The sequence below is a fragment of the Hyla sarda genome, chromosome 8 (genome assembly GCF_029499605.1).
Source record: "Hyla sarda isolate aHylSar1 chromosome 8, aHylSar1.hap1, whole genome shotgun sequence".
NCBI lineage: Eukaryota > Metazoa > Chordata > Amphibia > Anura > Hylidae > Hyla > Hyla sarda.
This window is the reverse complement of record NC_079196.1, coordinates 229,883,986-229,903,956: the sequence shown is the minus strand read 5'-3', so window position 1 is coordinate 229,903,956 and position 19,971 is coordinate 229,883,986. Positions and strand designations below refer to the sequence as shown.

The 19,971-nt window shown below is 44.6% G+C and overlaps 1 protein-coding gene across 1 annotated transcript; it reads left to right on the top strand.

Annotated features, from left to right (window-relative positions):
• Window positions 1-9,933: 9,933 nt before the first annotated feature.
• LOC130285373 (serine protease 27-like) lies at window positions 9,934-13,462 on the top strand. The gene is made up of 4 exons (XM_056536733.1): window positions 9,934-10,085; window positions 11,271-11,545; window positions 12,485-12,654; window positions 13,067-13,462. The coding sequence occupies exons 1-4, from the start codon at window positions 9,940-9,942 to the stop codon at window positions 13,460-13,462; spliced, it is 987 nt and encodes a 328-aa protein (XP_056392708.1). The 5' UTR covers window positions 9,934-9,939.
• Window positions 13,463-19,971: the final 6,509 nt, after the last annotated feature.

Sequence of the window (19,971 nt, the reverse complement as noted above, 5' to 3'; positions counted from 1 at the left end):
GAGCGAATGACCAATCCTATACGTCACACCTGCTACAAACTACAAACCTGTAAACAATCCCCAGGAGGCCAATGACCCAAACATAGCGTACACCACGTCCCTGCTGCTTCATGAGTATCACATTATCGCCATGCCTAAGGACATTTCTAAAGTTGGCCCCACAGGCTATAATTCCTGTGGGTATGGGGCCAATAACAGGATTCTTAGTGAAGAATGCCATTCATAGGGGCAGCTCAGAAATTTTCATAGCAGTCTATTCATCTGCTGTCTAATCATCTGCTGTCTAATTATCTGCTGTCTAATCATCTGCTGTGGGAGATTTTAGAGACAGGTGGGAAGTAGCGATGAGCAAATTTCCCCAAATGAGAATCGGCTCCGGGTAGGACTCAGTCCAAATAAATGTAGATAAATCAAAAGTAATCTGATTAACCTAAAAATTGTGTATAATGCTGTGAGATCTTCAGGTTCACCATTTGGATCTCTAGGGTTAGTAATAGTGGCCATTATTTTGAGAGATTTGTCATCATATTTTAGGAAAAGATAGAAAAAAAATTAATTTGTGCCAAATTTGCTTCATTACCAGCTCTATGGGCACAACCCATTTGCTGAGGCCCAGTACAAGTAGCACTAGCAGCCATGGTCCTGATAGGACTAGCAGTATCAGCAAGCCAGAGTTGTCTATCTCCAGAGGATGTGTTTATTTTAGGAATGAAAGAACCATTATGGATTGGTTGGATCATTCTTGGTCATCTCAGGAGGAGAACGTTGTGCCAGGATTCAGTAGATTCCTCTTTCTCTACAATTATGTGGCACAGTTTTAGAAGCAATTCTAGTCCATGTATTGTATCATCTGTTTTTGTTGCCCCCCTAGTTGGATTACACTTTTTCTCCGAGGAGACTGCACCCTGCGTGCTTAGTAGAAGGATTGCGATGTAAAGAAGTTATCTGAGTACAATCAGTTTTTAGAGTGTGGAGGAGGTGGAGGAGGAGGAGGTGGAAGCAGTGGCAGAGCATAGTGGTAGACTGATGGTGGTAATCATGTTGGTAGCGCCAGCCATAGAGGTGGATATAGTGTGTGTGTGTGTGGGCTGATATGAGACATCAGAACAGGCTGAGAGAAGTTGTGAGATTAATGGAACGGTAAAAACTTACAAAAAAAAAGTAGTTAAAACAGTGCAGCTGAACTAGAAGAATTTCCCCTATCTAATTTTCTGTACATTGGGATTGGAAGGAAGAACTCCGAAGAGTAGTGACCCTACACTCACTGGATGTGTCAGATTACAAGAACATTCATTAAAGTGTGGATCTTTACTCTGCGTATTCTGCTGTCGGCCCCCAAGTGATGGCCATGTGTCAGGGACCGACCAGGGGACAGGGAGAGTGAGCCCTAAACTGACCCTAAAACATCTCTCCCTGCCTACTTGCCCACTCACCCTAAACGGTGAGACAACAACTGGGAGCCGGTCTCTTACTGCGCTAAAGTGTAGTGGCGTAAATACAAATAAACATAGTCACAGGCCAGAAACAGAAACCTACTAGACAATACAAATACTAACAGGGAAAAATATAAACAGAACAGAATATAGTGAATTAACAAACAGTTCACTAAACCAGATATCAGATAAACGTCAGACATGGTAAAATGAACAAGACGAGCATGATAGGAGTATACAGCAGAATACAGGAGATGAAGGGGATAGCAGAAGAACTGAGAGCCAAGACACTAAACGGGTGAAATAGAACACTGTTCACATGCAGGTACAAGTACAAAGATCAGATCAACCAAACAGGATATAAATATAGGACATTAGGAAGTACTTGACAACCAGATTGAACACGTGTGCCATGCAGGGTGCACGTTTCACACTTCCTTGTTGCAGCGCGGACACAATGTTCTTACCGTTGTCGGTCACCATGGTTCCCATTTCCAGATTTCGTGGAGTAAGCCATACTCGGATTTCTTGCAGAAATTTTTTTAGCAGTTCCTCCCCTGTCTGACTCCGTTCGCCAAGGCAAACCATGTGAAGAGCAGCATGACACCGCCGTGCCCTACACACATGGTACGATAAAAGGCCACCGAGATTTGTTGGTGCAGTGGAGGCCAAGGACACGGTGGAGGATGAGGAGGCGGAGTCGCACACTGTCACAGGAACAACTGCCTGAGAGCGAGAGCTTGGAGGAGGAAGAGCTTTGACCTGTCCAAGTTGCTGTTGTAGATAAATGGAGATCCAAGAAAGGGAGATGAATCGCGCTGCCACAAGAAGTATATATGGGTAAATTTATTGCACACAAAGGATCCACACTACGCGTTTCAAAGCCGTTCAGACACCTGACGAAAAAGCCGGAATGGCTTTAAAACGCGTTGCGTGGATCCTTTGTGTGCAATACATTTGCCCATATATACTTCTTGTGGCAGCACGATTCATCTCCCTTTCTTGGATCTCCATTTATCTATATTTGCGCCTGGACGCTGGGAGCCGCAGCAGCCGCGATTACAGGATTTCTTATCAAGCGCATTGAGTGTTGTGCCTCCACTCGCACAACTCGCATTGGTGAGTGCGTTTTGATTGGGCTCTTCACTATCTCATCCATCAGGTTCCATCCAGGGGCGTGCACCCTGTTCTCTTTTGTAAGTTGCTGTTTTGGCTGTGCAGGAACCACATTTACCCAGTGGGCCGTAAAAGACAAGTACTGTCCCTGCCCGTAGTTACAGCTCCACACGTCGGCGCTGCCGTGCACTTTTGAACACACCGACAGGCTCAATGACTGGCCCACCTTCTCTTGTACAAACTTATGCAGGTCTGGTACTGCCTTCTTCGCAAAGCAATGACGGCTTGGGACTCTCCACCTCGGCTCGGCACAAGCCATCAATTCTCTGAAAGGTGCCGAGTCCACCACTTGAAAAGGGAGGGACTGCAGCACCAGCAACTTGGACAGGAGCACATTCAACTTCTGTGCCGTTGGATGAGTGGGCGCATACTGTTGTCTCTTGGACATGGCTTCGCCGATGGATTGTTGGCGGAATGGCTGACTAAAAGCAGGAGCAGCAGGAGCATCTGGAGCGACAGAAGGAGGGTTTGACACACAGCTCCCTTCGGCTGAGGTGGTGGAGCCTTGGCTGGCTGAAGGAGGGAGCGTTTGGCCACTGGGTGATGCAGCAGGCTGGACCACTACACCGGTGCCATGGTTCTCCCAGGCCGCTTTATGGTGGCGAAGCATGTGTTGACGCAGGGCCGTGGTGCCGACATTGGGACCCTGGCCACTCTTCACCTTCTGCCGACATATCTTGCATGTGGCTATGTGAACCTCCTCCGGATGCCTGATGAAAAACTGCCACACCACAGAGTAGCTGATTTTCCCACCTACAGTCCGCACTAATTGACTGCTACTGGCGCAGTCTCCAGGAACCCCTGTTCCACTACCTCTCGGAAAGGTAGGCTGCCGCAAAGCAGGTTGTCTCCCCCTGGCACGTTTGGCTCCAGAATTTCCACTTCTGCCACCATGCTGACTGCCAACCGTGCTACCGCCTTGCTGGCTCAGCTGCTGCCTCAAGGGCAACTGCAACTCTCTTCTCCTGATGATGATGAAGCCCCTTCTACACCTGGCTCCCAATTGCGATCGGTTTCATCATCCTCAACAAGTGTGTGCACGTCACTGATGTCCTCCTCAGGTTCCCCAACAGTGTCTGCATCAGGACCCTGAACCCTAGCAACACCGACTCCCACGTCACTCTCCTCATCACTACTTGGCCGCCTAGCTGCTGACTGTCCTCTATTGGATCGTCCTCAGTAAATAGTGGAGCTGAACCCACAGCATAAGATACTTCTGTAGGAGAGGGAACAGCATAGTACAAAGGCAATGGGAGGACAGGGACTGCTCCCGGGCCATGCCAACTGAGGGTTGTGTCTGAGAAACCCACCGACTGTTGACTGGGGGTGTCAGATGTCACTTGTGATGATGTTGATGAGCCTCTCGCTGCGACTCCTGCTGCCACTCGCCCCTAGTCTGCTGTCAACTCTGCCTGAACTATTTAGACCTCTGCCACTCCTCTGTGCACATCCTGGCACTTCTCTGCCTGACATACTCAGTGTATTTATGAGGGTATTACAATACGCTTCACTACTCTTTAAACAGTATTTGTCTAGAACAGCAGCAGGTGATTACTTTTGGCTGTCCTTTCACAGTATGTAGGCCCTTGACAGATTCACAGGTACAAAATGGTACAATACTTAGATGTACATATGTGGTATGCACGTATGAGGGCAAAAAAATTGCCAACAATGCGCAGAAAAACTCTGTAATTTTTGTAAAACACCAGCCGCTGAGTACTGTTGCTTGGACTTTCACAGTATGTAGGCCCTTGACAGATTAACAGGTACAAAATGGTTCACTACTTAGATTTATGTATGCGGTATGCACTGATGGGGGCAGACAAATGCGCTACAATGAGCCTAAAAAGTCTGTAATTTTTGTAAAACACCAGCCGGTGAATACTATTGTTTGGCCCTTGACAGATTAACAGGTACAAAATGGTACACTTATTAGATGTACGTATGCGTTATGCCTTTAGGAGGGCAGAAAAATGCCCTACAATTGTTACGCACCTGTATGCGGGGCTGTCACGAACTGGATGTTGATCCTTCACCTGTGTGGCTGATGACTTGAACCGTATCGTGGAGCGGAGTCTAAGGTGCCGCTGGTCTTCACCAGAGCCCGCCGCAATGCAGGATGGATTTGCAGCGTCAGGTGATACCCAGGTCGCTACCCCAGACACGGCACAACCACACAGGTAACTGGGCAAGGCGAGGTACAGAAGGATGAGGCAGAGGCGTAATCAACGTAGCAGAAGGTCAAGCCAGGCGGCAAAGGTTCGTAGTCAGTAAACGTAGCACTGTTTGTGCGCGTATTAGCGCTGATGCAAAAAGAACAATAATCCTCTATCTCCGTCAGCACGGAGACCGGGTAAATGAGGAACAAAGTTAGAAGATCAGGCACTTAGTGCCTCTTACCGGCTCCTGGCGGAGGACGATTGCCGGCATACGGCAGCGTTTGTAGATGTATTTGTGGTACGTCCCCTTTGACCCGACGGCACGGGAAGATGTAAGAGAGACGCACGGAGTCCGATGGTGTTGTTGAAGATGAGTTTAACAGCGTGTGGCAGCGCTGTGAAGTGCCTCTCTGCCCCGACGGCACGGGGGTCAGATGTAGAGGTGAGGATAGCCTGATAGGTGTCAGTTTATAGCAGTCTAAACCAGACGCGTTTCGGGTCCCCTTTTTCAATGGTAACAATGCAAAAGACTGAATGGATAAGACTGGAAGTTTTAGCCTTATATAAGGTTGTTTTTTACAACGTCATAATGGTAACATCATTCAGGTGGAAGTAAAACAACGTCATAATGGTAATATCATTCAGGTGAAGGTAAAACAACATCATAATGGTAATATCATTCAGGTGAAGGTAAAACAATGTCATAATGGTAACATCATTCAGGTGGAAGTAAAAGAACATCATAATGGTAACATCATTCAGGTGAAGGTAAAACAACGTCATAATGGTAACATCATTCAGGTGGAAATAAAACAACGTCATAATGGTAACATTATTCAGGTGAAGGTAAAACAACGTCATAATGGTAACATCATTCAGGTGAAGGTAACACAACATCATAATGGTAACATCATTCAGGTGAAGGTAACACAACGTCATAATGTAACATCTTTCAGGTGAAGGTAAAACAACATCATAATGGTAACATCATTCAGGTGAAGGTAAAACAACATCATAATGGTAATATCATTCAGGTGGAAGTAAAACAACATCATAATGGTAACATCATTCAGGTGAAGGTAAAACAATGTCATAATGGTAACATCATTCAGGTGGAAATAAAACAACATCATAATGGTAACATCATTCAGGTGGAGGTAACACAACGTCATAATGGTAACATTATTCAGGTGAAGGTAAAACAACGTCATAATGGTAACATCATTCAGGTGAAGGTAAAAAAACATCATAATGGTAACATCATTCAGGTGAAGGTAACACAACGTCATAATGGTAACATCATTCAGGTGGAAGTAAAACAACATCATAATGGTAACATCATTCAGGTGGAGGTAACACAACGTCATAATGGTAACATCATTCAGGTGGAAGTAAAACAACATCATAATGGTAACATCATTCAGGTGGAGGTAACACAACGTCATAATGGTAACATCATTCAGGTGAAGGTAAAACAACGTCATAATGGTAACATCATTCAGGTGAAGGTAAAACAACGTCATAATGGTAACATCATTCAGGTGGAAGTAAAACAACGTCATAACGGTAACATCATTCAGGTGAAAGTAAAACAACGTCATAATTGTAACATCATTCAGGTGAAGGTAACACAACGTCATAATGGTAACATCATTCAGGTGAAGGTAACACAACGTCATAATGGTAACATCATTCAGATGAAGGTAAAACAACGTCATAATGGTAACATCATTCAGGTGGAAGTAAAACAACGTCATAATGGTAACATCATTCAGGTGAAGGTAACACAACATCATAATGGTAACATCATTCAGGTGAAGGTAACACAACGTCATAATGGTAACATCATTCAGATGAAGGTAAAACAACGTCATAATGGTAATATCATTCAGGTGAAGGTAACACAACGTCATAATGGTAACATCATTCAGGTGAAGGTAAAACAACATCATAATGGTAACATCATTCAGGTGGAAGTAAAACAACGTCATAATGGTAACATCATTCAGGTGAAGGTAAAACAACGTCATAATGGTAACATCATTCAGGTGAAGGTAAAACAACGTCATAATGGTAACATCATTCAGGTGAAGGTAAAACAACATGATAATGGTAACATCATTCAGGTGAAGGTAACACAACGTCATAATGGTAACATCATTCAGATGAAGGTAAAACAACGTCATAATTGTAACATCATTCAGGTGAAGGTAAAACAACGTCATAATGGTAACATCATTCAGGTGGAGGTAACACATCGTCATAATGTAACATAATTCAGGTGAAGGTAAAACAACATCATAATGGTAATATCATTCAGGTGAAGGTAAAACAACATGATAATGGTAACATCATTCAGGTGAAGGTAAAACAACGTCATAATGGTAACATCATTCAGGTGAAGGTAAAACAACGTCATAATGGTAACATCATTCAGGTGAAGGTAACACAACGTCATAATGGTAACATCATTCAGGTGGAAATAAAACAACGTCATAATGGTAACATCATTCAGGTGGAGGTAAAACAACGTCATAATGTAACATTGGCCATTGTGCGATATTTATCTCCACACGTATTGCACATTTTTCTTGTGTATACCCTGCACGATGCCCCTTCCCACTTCTCCACACTTGTAGGTTGTTGTTTCAGTTGCTTTTTCAGTGAAAAATTAACCCCCCCCTCTTATTTATGAATATTCTACTTGAGCCCTTGAGGAAAGTTTTTTTCAGTTACATGTTTTTGCACAATTAATGTGCTATGGTGCTGTGTGTGGGAATGGGGTGCTGCGTGTGTGGGGGTAGGGGTGCTGTGTGTGGGGGGAGGGGGAGTTAGGGATGCTGCAGATTATTTCTTTTTAAAATATTTATTTTTAACAATATTCCCTCCCCCCATCCTCTCTTCTTCTTACCTTTGGAGAAGGAGGGGGAGGACACAGTCAGCCCTGGCGGTCCAGTGGTAAGTATGGTTTCTTCGGCTCAGAATGCTGTGTGGCGCAGCGACGCAGGAGGATGGATCTATTCCGATTCCTCCTCCAGTCTTCCGGGTAGCTTAGCGGAAGTCCGGCGCTTCAAAAGGCATCCATGGCAAACTATGGCCGCGTGCCCACAGAGGGGGCTCAGCATGCCACCTGTGGCACGCGTGCCATAGGATCGCTATGAGTGCTCTAGTCTATGCCATCTTCTTCATTTGCCAGACTCAAGACCTGTTGCTAATCCCAAAAAAAGGAATAATTTTTGGAAAGCTTGGAAAGAGACACTGCATCTTCCGATACCTCCGTGTGCATTATAACACCAGCAGGCAAACAGGGAAACTTTGGATAGGGCATAAGATGTTTCACAGTGGAGTACCCCTTTAATTTTTGGAATTTACCTTTACTAGGCTGCTTTCACACAAAGTTTTTGGTGCTGTTTTTTTTTTTTTCTATGTGAACAAAGAAGCCAATTTAAAAAAAGAAGGAAAAGTATAAAGACTGATAGAGCTTGGGTCTCCGGGGTCCAAGAACAAGAAATCCAGACTTATCGTTTAGGAGATTGTTGAGGAATTCATCTTTTTCCTCCACATAATGGAACCAAAAAGAATTTACAAGATTAAGGAAAATTGTTAAGGAAAATTATATTCACAGAACAGAAGCCAATGGTGCCCAACAAACCCGTCAAATCTGACGGAACTGACCGAGGAGAATTTAAAATTAAGTAGATTTTTTTCTATTATTACGGTATAAAAAAAGATTCAATCCAGACTGATAAGTGATAGGGAAGATTTTGTGGAGGACAAATTGTTTGATTAACTAAAATAAACTAAAAAGGTAAATAAATTGGAAAAAAAAGTCTCGTAGACAGAACATAATACGAGCTGCAGATGGATGTGGCCAGGACATAATATCAAGAGAACAACCAAAATATACACAAAGGGATTTTTAAAATAATTTTACAAAATTTCAATAGAATGAACCCCCAAAACCACTTCAATCTGTAATTATCTTTAATATATTAGTGAAAGATTCTGAAAAACAACGTGTGCTCTCTGGGTGACAGGGTGGCTAAAGGTCCTTCCTTCCTCCCTGCAGGGTCTCACTCTGTGTCTCTCTACTACGCGCTGTTGTTTTGCTCAGATGCTAATGACCGAGAACCAGTCGGGCAGCTTCAGACCTCTATATAAGTTGTGTCCTCAGCCCAGGGAGTATACAGGACATCACTTGTCAAATCATACAGAACATCAAGAAGACAACCCCGGCCATCACAGCAGCATCATGCAGAAGCTCCTCGTGCTCCTCACACTTCTCTCACAGCACGGTAAGAACCTTCTAGGTCTACATCCAATACAAAAAGTTTTGGGGTTAATTTTTGAGTTTTAGGTTACATTTTGTGTTCTAGATAAATTTTAGTTGTTCTTTTTGTGTTCTGGACCACTTTGATATCATGTTAATTTTGGTTCTGGTCTCGTCCCGTTCTCCTCAGATGATGAGGTTGTAGTCCAGGGTGTCGGGGTATAACGTGATAGTCCTCTTGTTTCTATCCATATGGTCATGGTGCAGATGGTCTAATCTCTTCTTTTTGTTGTCTCCCCATCTCTTCTCTCTTCGTGCCTCCTGACTGTCCTCCATTGCATTTTTCCAGGCTTCCCGGGGCTTCTGGCGTTAACAGGTAAATATATGTTCCATCTTATTATTATTGTTGAGTGTGAATATTCAAAATGCAAACTTTTACCGCGAATATCGGCACTTTGAGATTTCGCAAATATTTAGAATATAGGGATATATATTCGTTATGACAAATATATATATATATATATTTTTGTATGCAAATTTTTATGCGAATATCGGCACTTCCAGAATGGACACTGATCCCTCCCTTCTATTAGGTGAAAGATATAACTGTGCATGCGCACTATACGAATTTCATTACACATTTTTGCATAAGAAAAAGGAACATAGCAAATATGCAAATGTGGCGAATATAGGAAAAATATTCTTCCATATATTCGCAAAATATAGCGAATTTGAATATGGCCTATTCCGCACATCACTAGTTATTATATATCAGTATCAGGTCATGATTTTCATTCTGCAGTAGTTAGTTGGTCCTGGGTGGTCCCAGTTATGGACGTGACCTCTGCTTTGCTAAATATCTGATGGCTTCTCTTTGGATGGTCCAGGTTGTGGGAAGCCAATGGTTTCACAAAGAATCGTAGGAGGAGCGGATTCGGCACCTGGAGCGTGGCCGTGGCAGGTCAGCATTCAGCTGAAGAAATTATCCAGTTGCGGGGGCTCACTCATCACCGACTCCTTGGTGCTGACAGTGGCTCATTGCTTGGTGTGGTAAGTTTTTATTTCTAATACTATGGTGGACTTTTTACAAGTTAGATCCAGGCTTTCCTATATGGCAGATGATAAGCTTCTATAGCTGATCCAGACTTTCCTATATGGTATATGATAAGCTTCTATAGCTGATCCAGACTTTCCTATATGGCAGATGATAAGCTTCTATAGCTGATCCAGACTTTCCTATATGGTAGATGATAAGCTTCTATAGCTGATCCAGACTTTCCTATATGGTAGATGATAAGCTTCTATAGCTGATCCAGACTTTTCTATATGGTAGATGATAAACTTCTATAGCTGATCCAGACTTTCCTATATGGTAGATGATAAGTTTCTATAGCTGATCCAGACTTTCCTATATGGCAGATGATAAGTTTCTATAGCTGATCCAGACTTTCTTTTATGGTAGATGATAAGCTTCTATAGCTGATCCAGACTTTCCTATATGGCAGATGATAAGCTTCTTTAGCTGATCCAGACTTTCCTATATGTCAGATGATAAGCTTCTATAGCTGATCCAGGCTTTCCTATATGGTAGATGATAAGCTTCTATAGCTGATCCAGACTTTTCTATATGGTAGATGATAAACTTCTATTGCTGGTCCAGACTTTCCTATATGGTAGATGATAAGTTTCTATAGCTGATCCAGGCTTTCCTATATGGCAGATGATAATTTTCTATAGCTGATCCAGACTTTCATTTATGGTAGATGATAAGCTTCTATAGCTGATCCAGACTTTCCTATATGGCAGATGATAAGCTTCTTTAGCTGATCCAGACTTTCCTATATGTCAGATGATAAGCTTCTATAGCTGATCCAGACTTTCCTATATGTCAGATGATAAGCTTCTATAGCTGATCCAGGCTTTCCTATATGGTAGATGATGTTTCTTAAGCTGATCCAGACTTTCCTATATGGCAGATGATAAACTTCTATATCTGATCCAGATTTTCCTACATGTAGATGATGTTTTTATAACTGATCCAGGCTTTCCTATATGGTATGTGATAAGCTTCCATAGCTGATCCAGACTTTCCTATATGGTAGATGATAAGCTTCTATAACTGATCCAGACTTTCCTATATGTCAGAGCCAAATCAAATCTGACCAGGACCAATGGGAATATCTCAGTGTGGTTAGACATTGAGTGACACTTTTCTTATCACTTCTCTTGCAGGTCGATGAATGTCTCAGAATACACCGTATACCTTGGGGCACATCAGCTATCAGGACTGCAGCAGTCTGGAGTTGTAGCCAGAGGAGTAAAACGAATCATAATACACCCCGACTTCACAGAAGTAGGATCCAGTGGAGATATTGCTTTAATAGAGTTGGAGAAACCGGTCAATTTCACCTCCTCTATACTTCCCGTCTGTTTACCATCTGCGTCTGTAAAACTTCCAGAAGGAACCTTGTGTTGGGCAACAGGATGGGGCAACATTAAAGATGGAGGTAAGAACATTCATAGATTGTAATATAATCATCAGGATATATAGATAAATCGTCATATGAATATATTGAGGGTCAGTTGACTCATTATTGGGCAACAGAGGTGGTCATCTACAGATAGGGACTGTATTATCACAAAGTATATAGAAGTAGGGTCAGCACTTGTATCTACACGATGCGCGCATATAAGACAATCCTTTGTAAGGTTAAAAAAACTGTCGGTACTCACAATTCTCTGAAGAATGCTTATTGGTGTTTATTCACACATGAAAAGTAATCTTATTTCGACAATAGCCATTTTCAACTTTTGAAAAGATAAACACGGCTATTGCCGAAATGCTTTTTGCGTAATGCTTATGTGATTACTCTTCATGTGTGCCGAGGGTTTCTTAACCTTACAGTGGATTATCACAAAGGACTACTTTTTGTCATCCTTAGACAGAGAGTTATCTGACAAGGATTTAATATGTGAAAATTAAAACTGTAACTAAACAAATTATGACTAATAAATGGTAAGTAGGTAGAAGGACAGCACTCACCGGTATCGCAGAGAAATTCTTTATTCACAAATTTGCATGCAGCCAGATGGCGGAGAGTACAAGCGTGGATGTAGGGGCGTTTCATCCCTGCATCCACATTTGTACTTCCCACCATCTGGCTGCATGCACGTTTGTGAATAAAGAATTTCTCCGCAATACCGGTGAGTGCTGTCCTTCTATCTACTTACCATCTATCAGTCTATGTTCGAGTTATGGACATGGCACCTCGGTGTTTGGATATGACACCTGCTTACCTGTATGGGATGACTTTGGTGTCAGGCGAGTGCGCGGCCGATCTTAAATTAAACTAAACAAATAATATTGTGGGCAGAAGTGCACTGTTCTGTGAGAGCCATCATGAGAGTGTCTACCATGTTGTAATGTTGACTTCCTCTCCTTACAGAGCGACTACCCAAACCTAAGACTCTCCAGGAGGTCCAGCTCGCTCTGATAGACAACATGAACTGTGAATCCATGTACAACACCAACTTGGGCTATAACCCCAAATTCAAGCTGATTCAAAGCGACATGATGTGTGCCGGATACAAAGAGGGAAAGAAAGATACATGCCAGGTAGGTGAAGATCCATGAGTACCGTCAACTTCTCGTATTATCTCCCTTATATCCCATCGCAATATCCTCTGTTAAGAATCCACAAAAAGTACTAAAAAGAGTCAAACTGATTATAAATGTTGAAGTTTTTTTGCTATTTCCCTTTTGTACCTGGCCCATCAAAATGGGATCTACACCATGTGTTCTCTGTTCTATTTTCAGAATGATATTCCTAATGGTTTTGTCTTGGATGCTCCTTTAAAGTTACTACTTTTTGATAATCCTAAGAAAAATCTACTAATTTGCTCATACCCAGAATGCCCATCATTTTTTTAAAATTTGTTTTATTGAAAAAAGGCAACCATCAGCCATACAGTCCATGTACAAGCCCATCATGTTTTTAACAGAATTTTATTTTTTTTGTCCTTTACAGGGTGACTCTGGTGGACCCCTTGTCTGCAGTGTGAATGGTGCCTGGATGCAGATGGGAATTATCAGCTGGGGTTTCGGATGTGCTGAGCCCAGTCATCCTGGTGTCTACACGAGAGTCCAATATTACCTGCCCTGGATACAGAAGTTTGTAGCCTCCTTGCCGAACAATAATGGACTGAATAGCGTTCACCTGGTGGACAAGATCAGCACAACATCCCCAAACAACAGCAGCCATAGTGACATTCTATTTGACCCAAACGACATGGAGCGTGGAAATGTAACTGGTAATGGTACTGAGCCCAAGATGCTATTTCTGGTCGGCAATGGAGCCCACTTAAATCTCTGGTCAATGGCCAATCCCATGCTGATTCTCCTGGGTCTTTTGCTTCTTCTGTAATTTTCCCAACATCACCACTACTAGAATCACGGTTCTTATATAGTCCACCATTATATTCACCTCTACCTGAGGGATGGGACTCTTGCCACAATGTTCTTCACAGGTCCAAACTTCCAGACTTTTACACAATTTTGTACATAAAAATATTTTAATTTTGTGATGTCTTTAAAGTCAAAAAGTATAGAGAGACTGAACATACCCTCATACTGTACATACTTCTTATCTGGCATGTACATATTTAAGCCCCAGTTGTGGACGACACAGTTTACTGTGCTATTTATATTAAAGATTAGCAAATTTTTGTAAATTTGTTTAGTTCCGTAAATTTATTTGCGTCGAATAGCTATTAAAAATGGCTATTTCTGGCCTACAGAGAGGCTCAATACGGGGGTAGAACACTTGTTCTTGTCCTAACCTGCATAGGGAGTGTGCTGTGTTAGTGAAATAATACTATTATTCAGTATGACATGCAGATTACAGGCATTGCTATTAGAATCACTGCTGCAGAGCGTCTGGATGTAGCAGATTTTTTATGTAATTTTTTAAAAATTTAATTTCAATTTATTTTTATTTTTTGCTTACCCATTCTGGTGAACATCGAGCTGGCGGTCCTCCGCCAGGTGAGATACCACCTGTTCCAGCCCCTGCCTCTCAGCACCCCCCTGACTGGGAAAGTGTAAATGTTTCATTTAATCAGTTATGGTTCATTATTATTGCTCCGAGCAGTTTCATTGGATTCTTGCGATAATTCCACAGGTAATATAACATTGACGACCATAGGGCCGCAGTCTTGAAAAGGGACCAATCACAGTGATTGCTTACCAGGACCATTCACTGATGGTCTTGGGGGGCTTGCAGAAGTTGTCCCCTGTTAACCTGTGCAATGCCGTGCATCGCCGGGTTAACTGAATGACTTATATAAATGTTAGGTTATGCTTGTAGTTCGGGCATCCTGACGTTTATAAAAGTCATTCTGCGGGAAGGGGTTAAACCACACTGACTGGTGATCACTAGATCCCAAGCTTTTGCCTACAATAACATCATATACCAGATCCCCATTTGTGAATACCAAATGCAAAATGGCCTACCTCTGGGTTTGCTCCTCAACCACTTGTTGTAGAGATAATCCCAGAAGGGAACTTAGAATATGTGTACACCTGGAAGAACTAGCTATTTTGGGCTAGTGCTACCATAAACATTTTTAGGTAATGTCCCAGGCCCAGCAGCATCAGTGAACCTTATAGTGGCTGAATGACACAGCCTAGAGCTGGTGGCAGCATGAGGAGACAATAGGGCTTCACAATCCCTGTGACAACTTGTGCTGCGTCCACTCACTCTGGCCATGAGCGCACTGTCCCCTTCTCTTCCCCAGAATGAGATTCGCATCGCAAGACGCGCCTGCATGCGAATCCCAGTCTGTCACTCACCTCTGTCCCCTGCTGCTTCCTCACAGCTCTGGCACGCATGCCCCCACCTCCTAGGACGCGTGCGCCGGGGCTCTAAGATCTAAAGGGTCAGTGTGCCCATAATTATCCGTTTCACTTTTCACACTGTTATAAGTTTCTGCACTTCCCACATACCCCTGCCAGATCTTTGTTGCCCTAGTGCCTGAGAGAAAGTGTTCCTGTGTGTTGCCTTGCTGTTTTCTGACCTCATTGTTCCGTGACCTGAACTTGCTCCTTTGCCACCTGCCTACTGACCTCATGCTACATTTGTGACTATACTCCTGTGCAGCCTGCCCTGACCTTATGCTATCCTGACCATGAGTTGCCATATCCTACCTGTGCCGTGAACCTCCTCAGCCGCTTGTGTAGTTGAGTCGTGCCAGGGGTAGCGACCTGGGTGCAGCCTGCCGCTGCAAGTCCATTCCACACTGTGGCGGTGAAAACTCTGGTGAAAACCACTGGTACCTTAGACCCCCGCCCCCTGGTACAGCCCGTGTCATCTGCCACACAGGTCCAGCGAATCCACTACCACAAGTTTTCCTGTCTACTGAACTGTGAGTGTTACAATCCCTAAGATTAAAAGATGAATTTTCAAATTTAAATTGAAGATTTATGGTAGGTAGTGCTACCATAACAAACTTTAGGTAATGTCCCAGGCCCAGCAGCATCAGTAAACCATATAGTGTCTGAATGAGACAGCCTGGAGCTGGCGGCAGCATGGGGAGACAATGGGGCTTCACAATCCCTAAGATTAAAAGATGAATTTTTAAATTTAAATTGAAGATTTATAGTAGCTAGCGCTACCATAAAAAACTTTAGGTAATGTCCTAGGCCCAGCAGCATGAGTAAACCATATAGTGGCTGAATGGCACAGCCTGGAGTTGGCGGCAGCATGAGTAGAACATATAGTGGCTGAATGGCCCAGCCTGGAGTTGGCGGCAGATGAGGAGTCCATATGGTGGCTGAATGGCACAGCCTGGAGTTGGCGGCAGCATAAGGAGACCATTTGGTGGCAGAATGAGACAGCCTGGATGTGGCAGCATCAGGAGTCCTGAAAGTGACCCGGTGACAGAGTGGTGCGGTGGGTGGCAATACCAGTACCCAGTGACAAAGGTGGGTGAAAAAAGGTCTGATGCGGAGGAATGTTTGTAACTGGGGATAAGCACCTTAAATATGTTTGGCACTATCCATATTTGTGAAGTGTTGGTGTGGCACCATGGTCAATCTACTCTGATGCATCAGGCATTGGTGGATGGAAATCCTGGCTGATCCATCCCTGATTCATCTTCACAAAGGTCAGTCTCTCCTCATTTTTGGACAGATGAGTTCTACTTGGGGTGACTATGGCCCCCGCCGCACTAAAAATCCGCTCTGATGGCAAACTACTGGCCGGGCAGGACAGCTTTTCCAGGGTGAACTCTGCTAGTTGTGGCCACAAATCAAGTTTGGCTGCCCAGAAGTACAGTGGATCTTCAAGGTCTGTTGGCATAGTCATGTCAAGGTATGCCCCCACCTGCTGGTTCAGGTCTTGCTCCAGGTCTACCTGCTGCTGATGAATTGCTTCACTATGCGGGTGAAGAAAGCTACTCATCAGCTACTGTAGACTCAGGCTGCTACTGATGGAGCTGGTACTGCTCCTGCCACCCCATCCCTCCCCAGCAGCCATGGCAGTCGAAGGTGAGCGCAGAGGGCCCCCCTCCCCGATTCAGACCTGCAAGAGGATGGACGATGGTGCCGATAGGCATCGGCCAAATGACTACGTAAGATGTCTCTGTAGTTGGTCAGTTTGTCCTCCCTCTCAGTCGGTGCAAAAAAGGCCCCCATTTTGTGCCGGAAGCAAGGGTCCATTAAGGTGGAGAGCCAGAAGTAATCCCGGTGCCGAATGGTGACAATTTGGTGGTCACTATGCAAGCAACTGAGCATGCATCGTGCCATTTGTGCAAGTGTCTTGGAGGGACTCCCTGCCTCCATCTCTACTGCATACTGCCACAGTGTGTCTGGGTCCTCTGTCATAACCCTCTAGTTCCTCTTCTCCTGCCAGATGACTAGAAAAACCGCCCATTTCGAGAAACCTAAACTGTGCTCCACTGTACCCCTCCCCCTCCTCCTCCAATTCAGGGCTCATGTGTCAGTGAGATGTAGGTGCCACGATTACAACACGTGTTGTCGGAAATGAAGCAGTGGAATTACGTCATTCATCATGTAATTGGGGCGACTTACGTATAATGTGGCTTCCTCAAAGGGCATGGACAAACGGCAGGTGTCATGTATGAGCTGCCACTGGTTGACATTGAAGTTACACAGGGGAGTACTCCTATCCGCTTGGATCATCAAGAAATCGGTGATGGATTTTCTCTGTTCGTACAGTCAGTCCAACATATGGAGGGTGGAATTCCAACGTGTGGCAAAGTTGCAAATCAGACTATGATGTGGGATACCGTTCCTGCAGCTCAAGGAGGGTGTGCTTTGTGGTGTATGAGCGGCTGAAGTGCATGTAAAGTTTCCTTACCATTCTTAGGATTCTTGCAGATGGGGGGAACACTTCAGAAACCACTTGACAACCAGATTGAACATGTATGCCATGCAGGGCGCATGGTTCAGCCATCCTTGTCACAGCGCAGACAAGATGTTTTTCCCGTTGTCGGTCACCATGGTTCCCATTTCCAGTTTTCGTGGATGATTTTTTTTTAAGGACTTTTAGCAGTTTCTCCACTTTGTGCCAAGGCAAACCATGTGAAGAACAGTATGACACCACCATGCCCTGCACACATGGTATGATGAAGGGACATTGAGGTTTGTTCGTGCAGTGGAGGATAAGGACAAGGTGGAGGGTGAGGAGGCGGAGTCACACACTGTCACAGGACCAATGGCCTGAAAGCATGGAGGAGGAAGCGTCGTGACCTGTCCAAGTTGGGGTTGTTGCTGTGCAGGAACCACATTCACCCAGTGGGCCGTAAAGGACATGCATTGTCCCTGACCATAGTTACAACTCAAGACGTCGGCGCTGCCATGCACTTTGGTATACACTGACAGGCTCAAGGACTGGCCCACCTTCTCTTCCACAAAATTGTGTAGGGCTGGTACTGCCTTCTTCACATAGAAATGACGGCTTGGCACTGTCCAACTCGGCTCGACACAAGCCATCAGTTCCCTGAAAGGTGCAGAGTCCACCACTTGAAAAGGGAGGGACTGCAGCACCAGCAACTTGGACAGGACTCAAATTCAGCTTCTGCGCCACTGGATGACTGGGCGCATTCTGTTGTTTCTTGGACATGGCTTCGCTGATGGATTGTTGGCGGAATGGCTGACTAAAAGTAGAAGGAGCATCTGGAGCGACAGAAGGAGGGTATGACACACAGCTCCCTTCGGCTGAGGTGGTGGAGCTTTGGCTGGCTGAAAGAGGGAGCGGCGTGCCACTGGGTGATGCAGCAGGCTTGACCACCACATCGGAGCCACGGTTCTCCCAAGCCGCTTTATGGTGGTGCAGCAAATGTTGACGCAGGGCTGTGGTGCCAACATTGGGACCCTTGCCATGCTTCCCCTTCTGCCGATACATCTTGCATGTTGCTATGTTAACCTCCTCCGGATTCTTCATGAAAAACTGCCACACGGCCAAGTAGCTGATTTTCCCACCAACTGTCCACACTAATTGACTGCTGCTGCCGCCGTCTCCAGGAACCCCACTATATCCAGGGAATGTAGGCTGACGCGAAGCAGGTGGTCTCCCCTAGGCATGTTTGTCTCCAGAATTTCCACTTCTGCCACCATGCTGACTGTCAACCATGCTACCACCTTGCTGGCTCAGCTGCTGCCTCACGGGCAACCTGCAACCCTCTTCTCCTGATGATGATGAAGCCCCTTCTGCCCCCGGCTCCCAATTGCGATTGGCTTCATCATCATTAACAAGTGTCTGCACTTCACTGATGTCCTCCTCAGGTTCCTCAACAGTGTCTGCTTCGTGACCCTGAACGCTGGCAACACCGCCTCCCACGTCACTCTCCTCACCACTACTTGCCCGCCTAGCCGAGGAAGCAGCGGATGTCTCCTCCACTTCTTGACTGGGCAGTAGCTGCAGACTGTCCTTTTATTAGATCGTCCTCAGTGAATAGTGGAGCTGAACCCACAGCATAAGATACTTATTTAGGGGAGGGAATAGCATAGGACAGAGGCAATGGGAGGACTGGGACTGCTCCGGGGCCATGCCACCTGAGGGTTGTGTCTGAAAAACCCACCTGTTGACTGGGGGTATCAGATGTCACTTAATGTAATGAAGTGGATAACCGTGTTAAACAATCGACGACGGCAGATGGGTTGCTGGTCGAGACACGACCGCTAGCTGATACCGGGAGCTCAGGCCTCTCACTGCAACTCCTGCTGCCACTTGGCCCTAGTCTGCTGCGACCTCTGCCTGCGCCTGATGAATTTAGGCCTCTGCCACTTCTCTGTGCACGTCCTGGCACTCCTCTGCCTGTCATACTTAGTGCGTATATGAGAGGAGTACAATACGCTTCACTACGCTTAAAACAGTATTTGTCTAAACCAGCAGCAGGTGTGCACTTTTGGCTGTCCTTTCACAGTATCTAGGCCCTTGAGAGTTTAAAAGGTACAAAATAGTACACCACTTAGATGTAGGTATGTGGTATGCACTTATGAGGGCAGAAAAATGCGCTACAGTCTGCTTAAAAAAGTTTTTCAGTACAACACCAGCCGGTGAGTACTTTTGCCTGGACTTTCCCAGTATCTAGGCCCTTAACAGATTAACAGGTACAAAATAGTACACTACTTAGATGTAGGTATGTGATATGCACTTATGAGGGCAGAAAAATGTGCTACAGTACGCCTAAATAAGTATTTGTGCACAATGCCAACAGTACACAACAGTGCTGCAGCACACAGTCGCTGTGTACTAAACCCAAAATTGCACTCTTTCTCTCTCTCTCAAAGACTATTAGGAATGTACTGCTGAGTATTATACCGTCCAGCAGACCATTTGTTATGGGACAAAGACATAGAGTTGCACTAAAAATGTATTTCTCCCTCCTCTGCTAACGTTTCTCCAGCTGA